The 7,500-nt window shown below is 40.2% G+C and overlaps 2 protein-coding genes across 2 annotated transcripts in view; one reads left to right on the forward strand and one right to left on the reverse strand.

Annotated features, from left to right (window-relative positions):
- LOC147029305 (uncharacterized) overlaps positions 1 to 7,500 on the forward strand; it is a 415,972-nt gene that overhangs the window by 355,739 nt on the left and 52,733 nt on the right. The window contains exon 32 of the mRNA XM_085872263.1: positions 3,206 to 3,242. Within this exon, the coding sequence (XP_085728389.1) occupies positions 3,206 to 3,242 (37 nt within the window). The remainder of the gene's footprint in view (positions 1 to 3,205; positions 3,243 to 7,500) is intronic.
- Positions 4,752 to 7,500, reverse strand: part of LOC147029307 (uncharacterized) — a gene marked incomplete at its 5' end in the record, with an annotated part of 25,784 nt that continues 23,035 nt past the window's right edge. The window contains one exon of the mRNA XM_085872002.1: positions 4,752 to 4,778. Coding sequence (XP_085728128.1) covers positions 4,752 to 4,778 — 27 coding nt within the window. The remainder of the gene's footprint in view (positions 4,779 to 7,500) is intronic.

A 7,500-nucleotide genomic window follows, 5' to 3' on the forward strand; every position in this document is an offset into this window, starting at 1 on the left:
CAACATACACCACTCAACAGCAAAACACACGCAAGAAGAACACGCACACATACACACGACATGCCATCGCATAACTGAAGTATGTTCCAGGGAAGCGAACTATCCAAGTAAAATCATTAATGGCACATGGAAGGAGCACACATTCAACAAAGCAGAATACATCCAAACAGCACAAAGTCAGGTTGAAAAAATTTACAAAACAGAAAGACACCAACATTTTTATAGCAGAGGCTTGCAACATCACTGACTAAAATGATAAAAATACATTTCAAGCATTTATTTTTGAAATACTTTTACTCAACATCTTATTTAGTTTTGTTTTGGTGCACCATTTACAACGATTATCCTTATTATCTTTATTTTATTCGACACAAGGCCACTTGTACTTTGCTTGTCATATTCGAACAGATCGTCACTTAGACCTTTTCGTGACATCGTATGAAGTTTTCCATTTTTATTTTACTTTATATTTCCTGTGTGGTTTGCTGGTGTTTATGCTTTGACAAAGCTCCTTTCTATGAACCACTTCTCCATTGCAGAATTAAGTTATTGATGAAGTTAGGAACACTTCCAAATATAACTTGAAAACAAAGGAAATGTAAGTCGTGTTATGGGGAGAGGATTCTTGAAATTGCCCAAACAATTGTGATAAAATTTGAGGTTTGTCTCCACTAAGGACGTATTGAGTGACAACACAAGTGATAGAGAACTGTGGAAGCCCCTATTGGCAGATCACTTCGTTATAACAGCAGAGTCAAAGGAAGGACTGCAGAGAAGTGTTCGAATTCCAAATGGGCTTTGAGAGGCATGGATTGAGGATGAATGTGAGAAAGACAGAGGCTATTGTATGTCATCAATTTGGGGCACAGAGGGTGAAGATTGTACATGGAAGATGTGAACTAGAACATTACTCTGTCGAGCCCATGCCTCTTCCAGGCTGACCAGTTTATGTTTTGTATCCCACTGATAGGCCAGCTCCGGATCTTCACCAAAATTTAATTGATTCGTCCTTGTCACACACTCAACCTGTCCACCAAGTTTCATCCGAATCCATCCATAACTTTTTGAGATATGTTATATATTGTTTTTGGCTCCATCTTTTAATGGTTAAGAATTACTTTTAAAATGCCAGTGTCTGTATCTTCACCAAAATCTTAATAATTCATCCTTATCACACAACTAATCTGTCCGCCAAGTTTTGCTTGAATACTTGCATAAATTTTTGAGATATTGTGCTCACAGACAGCCAAACAGGGTTGAGAACATCACCTCCGTTCACCTTCGGTGGACAGACTGTGAGAGCAGCATGAATGAGGTGGAAGGAGGTTAGTGGTGTCGTCTGATAGAAGGATACTGAGAGTATTGAAGGGAAGAATCTACAAGAGGGTGATCAGGCTAGTTATAATGTATGGTGCAGAAACATAGGCTTTAAGAAAACGGGAAGAGTAGTTGCTGGCGAGGACAGAGATGAGAATGCTGAGGTGGATTCTCAGAGTATCATGAAGAGAGCAATTGAGGAATGAGTAAATATGCAAGAGAGCCAGAGTTGCATGCATTGCAGAAAAGATTAGAGAGGTTGAGTTGCGGTGGTTTCGGCATCTGATGATAAGAAAGGATGAGGAACCATTCAAGAAAGTATGGAATGAGCCATTTAGAGGGGAATGGTTCAAAGGAAGGCAGATATTACAGTGGTGGGGTGTAGTGAAAAGAGATTTGAAGAAAAAGGGATTGAGAGAAGATACAGAACACAGAGGAGAATGGAAAACGAGGATCTGAGTAGCCGACCTCTAGCTGTTGGGATTAAAGCTAAAGAAAGAAGATGATTGACTCTGTACTGTTGCTATGATACAGGTGTCTAAAATTGCAGTGCATGCAGCCTTTATTAACTAAATATTTCATAAATATATCAATTTATAATTAATTCACTGTACATTTAAGATGTAAAATTCCAATTAATATTCGTTACCATGAAATTTTCTCAATACCTTGTTTTGCAAAACAGGTCATACTTTATTTTGTTTTTGCAAAAACTCCCTGCTCTCTGTTGACCCTTGTATATGATTGTCAATCTTTTGGTGAGATAAAGTGGGCCTGTCGAATTCTTATTCTCAGCTACCCCAAAATGTATTGCATTACTTGTAGGATCGCCATCGCATGAACTAGTCGGCCTACACCTGAGTGAGTGCAACTATTGGTGGTGCTGCTATACATTATGTTCCGTGCCAGCACATCACAAAGACAATGATCAGTCATCAGGTGCTGTTGTTGATCATACCATTATGATTGACTCTCGGATGAGTTTGGATTGTCAGACTAGTCAGATATACCTGTCGATTTGTGAAGTTTTCGTTGCAGAAATATTGTTCATCATGGTAATTGGTATCACGACCAAAATAAGCCAACTTAATGAGAATACCGGTGAAAGGGCATACTCTAAAGGTATGAAATGTGACACGGAAGACTTCGGTATAAAACGGGATGATCCCATAAAATATGTGACAGCTGTTCACTGAGCGATGTATGCACAATGTGTAACAGCCATTGCTATTATCTTTGTCCTCTGGTTGTGTTTGCCATCATTGCGATAAAATTTGTGCCTTACGAAGGTTTCTCCTCATGCTTTTGTTGGATGCTCTACGTATGTAGACAGAGAAATCCTTTACCTAAACTATTGATGCCTATCTTTGGCAAGTTTTAACCTAAACATTATTATGATGTTAGTATTATCCTCTCAAAGAAGAGAGTATATTTGTGGTCATGTGACTTACGAATTGGAGTATGTTGGAGTAATTTGCATGTGCAGATGTGAAGTTTTTGTATCGTCTGCAGATGCCACTGGTTGTAATGACACAACAAGAAAAAAAAATTATAATAACAACAATAGGATGTTTTATCTGTTCACTGGAGCCAGATTATAAGGTTGTCCTTTACAAAGAGGATCAAGCACATCTGATCCACAGATCCATAGTTTTCTGTTTTCAGTTTTCACACTGCACAGGTGGTTGCTTTGGAAATGATTATATTGAACTCTTATCTTACATTGTGTGAAATTTATGTTTGATACACGATATAAAATTATCAAAATAATTTGAGCAAGTTTTTTTAAAGCTTCTTCAGATTACCTTTTTTTGTGATTAAAAAAGAAGAATTGATCCGACATATTATTCTGTGTCATTTAGAATTTGTTTGTTTTTATTTCATTCAGAGGGAAGATGTGATTAAACTCATCAAAGAAATTTGTGGTGAGTATTTTTAAAATTATAATGTCCTGTACCTCTTTCTGCCACTCACTCATTATTATTTTTGTTTTTTAATCTTTAATGAGATTTCTCCAATTTTAAGTCTCACTCTGTTATTACTTGGTGAAAGAATTTTGCGAAGTATGTTGGTCTGTAGCATTTGTCTGTTTGTCACATAGATTTTTGGTCATACTTTTCAAGCGATCATTCTGAATTTTTTTGTGTATGTAGTTTACCGGCCAAGGACAGCAACGCATAATTTTGGTGAAGATCCGAGGACTCGAATTTTTATGTGATTCTTCACCATTGAGAGATAGGGCCAAAAACGATAGACTGTCGCACCCCAACATTCACGGCAGTTACGTTTAAAAAAAAAAATTTACACGGTCTAGGCTCATGGAAAAGTGATGACAGAGCAAATCAGGATACAACATAACAAAGGGAACAGCAGGAGAAAGGGGGAAAAAAACCCAACAGCATGGTGGAGGGAAAAAGCAGACGGAGACTGACGAATGTGAGATGTAGGTTACGATGAAGCATAAGAGAGAACACAAAGGGTCGGCAATATGGATACATAAACAGAATTGTGTTTGACCAATTTGTGATTTTGTCAATGTCTGAGGAGAGGGAAGAGGCTGCTGCCTGTCTGTCTGAAGGATGAGAGATGTCACGGCAGAGAGTGGAGTCATCAACAAATAGATAAAGAGGATTTTCAAGAGTCAGTGAGATCATTGATGAAGATTAGGAATAAGATGGGGCCTTGGACACTGCCTTGGTGTACTCCATCCTTGACAGGGAGAGGAGAAGTAAGGGTTCCATTGAGAGCCACACATTGGCAACAAGAGTGAAGGAAGTCAGTAATCCAAGAGTGGAGTTTGCATTGGATTCTATAGGCAGACAGTTTGGACAGCAAGGCAGGATGTCAGACTATCAAAAGTTTGAGATATGTCCAGAGAGACGGCCCTGATCTCATGTGTCTGATGTTGCGGGCCTCCATCATTGTTGGAAGAGTAGAACAGCATGTCCAATCAAATAGCTTACCAAATACAGCACTGGAGTATCAGGAGGAACAAACAGACAAAGATGGAGTCATTCGCAGGATCCTGTATAGGATTCGGGTTTCGGCTGCTACTCCTCCACCCTCAAAGCCATCTCGGTGCAGCCAAGTGAACCCTGCAAAACAAAAACTAAAAGAAAGAAAAAGATATGGAGAACAGAAAGAAAGAGAGGACAGAAAAAACACACACTCACACAAACACACCAACAGAAAACAGCCACACTACATAGCAACAGAAAGCATACAAACCACACACCAACAAAAAGCGCACACACACCCCTGACTCGCAGCACAAATACCTTAACACTTCTTACCTAAACTCCACAGGAATTCACCAGCACACGCATCAATACACAGACCTTCTATTTACAGTGACGATCTATTTCTGGTAAACACTAATGACACACTTCTGGTTTAAGTAATTATTAAAAAAAAAAAATTATCCATTTTTTTTTTCACACAACTTCCAATGCTATGGGAACCTGTTCATACGAAAACCAACCAAACTTAAACAAGAGATTACAATGACATCTAAAAACCTTCTCACATGACCGAATCAAACTCCAAGCACAATAACCCCTCTCTAACATGACGGAATACATCTTCCTAGCATGAACCACAAAATCATCCTTAACAGAACACATTCTAGTTGAGATGAAAATATCTAATAAGTCTAATCTAATAAGTTAATATGTTATAAATAAGTAAATCTTCTAAGTTGAGATGAAAAGGCATTGTGACCTATCTTTACTGGTACATTACACGATGGAAATGAACACAAGACAACAAGAAAACTAAAATAGTTTACTTTATGATACACGTTTGTACGACAATAATTATTTCCAACACGAACTAATACATCCAGATATTCCACTACACTATCATCACCGCTACTCTTATCTGCCATGAGGCTTTCTGGATAAATCCTCTGAATGAGCTTCTTAAAAAACTTATAATCGAACACAAATGTCATCAATATAATGACATGTCGAAGATAATGTTTTAGTGAAGCCTAACTTCTTCTCCTTCATCAACTTCTGCACAAATAAAAACTCACAATAAACAAGGAAAATGTCCGCTCATAGGTGGCTTCAGTTCCCTCCCATTGGAATGACTTTTGTTTTTTGAAATATTTTCCCACCAAAAGATACAAAAGTGATGAAACAAAATAAAATCAACAGCATCTTCAAATTTTTGTTTATCAAAACAATTAAAACCCATATATTTTTTTTCTCAGAAAAGAATGACAGATGAAACCTGAAACATAAAAAATTATAAGAAGAGCTAAAAACTTGATCAATAACAGTAAAGAGTTTATCCTTAACCAGCACTAAATCCAAATTTGCATACAACGTTGAAAATCAAAAACATCAAAATAGTCATAACAGACTATTATACAAAGAAAAATAGTAATAATAAAAAAAAATCAAACATCAAAAACATGCGGATCTTAGTCAACAGCAGAGTCGGAATATAACAAGGGAGTGTGACCTGCTCTGAATCCGAAATGATGATCTGAGATGAGGCAGTTGGAGAAAAGGAATGATTTTAGATCAATTGTCAAAGGGCGGAGGAGCACCTTGTGAGCCAACAGCCATCCATTTCTAGTGCGCAACTGTGACTACTGACATCCTCCTGCAGTTGGGTTACTTTTCTTTTCTTTTTTTAGGATGTTGGTGGCAGGATTTGCACTCCGGCCACCGTAAAACACTTCATTCCACAAAACCCAAAAATGTAAGAAAACCTGAAAACCTACTCCATGGGAGTACCTCCTGTGCTGCTGCCCTCTGCAAGGCAGCTCACCGGATGACAGGATTGTGGCAAAGCCTTCAAGACCCCCATTCCGACGAATGATGGGATGAAAACCACGGGGTAAACCTCCAAGGTCAGGTTGCGGTGGTGTGTGGCGGAATGGCGCTGAGGTGTCGTCCACCAGACGGCGGTCTCCTTGAGTTAACCTGATTAGATGCCTTCAGGTGGGTGCCTGGAATGTCCTATTTCTAAGAGAGGGTGATCACCTGTCTCTGTTATCATCTGAGCTAAAGCTTTTGAACAAAGGTATTGCAGCACTCTCCGAGGTTTGGAGACCGGATAGTGGCGAGATCATGGTGGGTGGTTACATCGACCATTGGTCTGGTTGCTCTGATGGTGACCATGCCCAAGGAGTTGCTGTAGCTGTTGTATTTGGTTCAATAAGCTGACTCCAATGATAATTGAGGTTGCATCGGTCAACAAGCATCTTATGAGACCAAGAATTCGGCACTCCTTGGGTGTTGTTTCCGTGGTCTCTGTATATGCTTTGACCGAGGCGAGTGATCTCATGAAGGCTGCACTCGAGTCTGTGGTGTACAGTGCCCAAGGCAAAATACTCTACTCGTCTTGGGGGATTTCATTGCATCGATTGGAACTGATAGGGATGGTTATGAGACATGTGTTGGTCCCCATGGGTCTGGAACTGTGAACCAGAATAGCATGAAGTTCCTTTACTTTGCAAGAAGGCATGAATTAGGGTGGCTGGTTCATGGTTTCAGCACCCACAGGCTCATCGCTAGACTTGGTATTCCAATGCTGGAGGTGTGGCAAAGGAGTTGACCATGTGCTTGTTGATGTTCGCTGGTGGATTATCCAGAACTGCAGGGTCTGCCAGAGTGCTCAGTTCCTCAATACCAACCACAGGTTTGTGGTAGCAACTCTGGAGTTGCAGCTTAAATCTGGGAGTATGGTCCCATCCCAGCCTAGGCTGGATGTTGGCAAGCTCAAGGATGAGAGGGTGGCTGTGAACAGGCTGAGTGGGAATTTGAGGAGGGGGGGTTCTGGGTGCTTTGGGGAATCCTGAAGATTTGTGGAGTACCTTCAAGACCACCGTCCTTGATGTTGTTTGTGGATGTCTTGGAACTCACCGTTGGGCAAAGAATAATTTTGTCTCTCAAAGAACACTGGATACCATTGACCAGTCAGAGGGCTAGGCTTAATGGCAGAGCTGAGCTGTTCAGGGAGATGAGGCGTAAAACTGTAAGTGCGCTGAGGGTGGACAAGGAGGCCTATGTGCGAGGAATCTGAAGGGGGTAGAGCATCACCTGTGGTCAAGTGATTCTCGTCCTGCTTACAGGGGAATTCGCACATTGCATTCCTCCAAGCTCATCCCTCGGTGTACCACAGTTAGAGCAGAGGGTGGTGGACTCTTGACAGAGGAGTCTGAAGTGA

This window comes from Eptatretus burgeri, chromosome 3 (genome assembly GCF_056783735.1).
Source record: "Eptatretus burgeri isolate ZD-2024b chromosome 3, Ebu_testis_v1, whole genome shotgun sequence".
In the NCBI taxonomy this organism is placed as follows: Eukaryota; Metazoa; Chordata; class Myxini; order Myxiniformes; family Myxinidae; genus Eptatretus; species Eptatretus burgeri.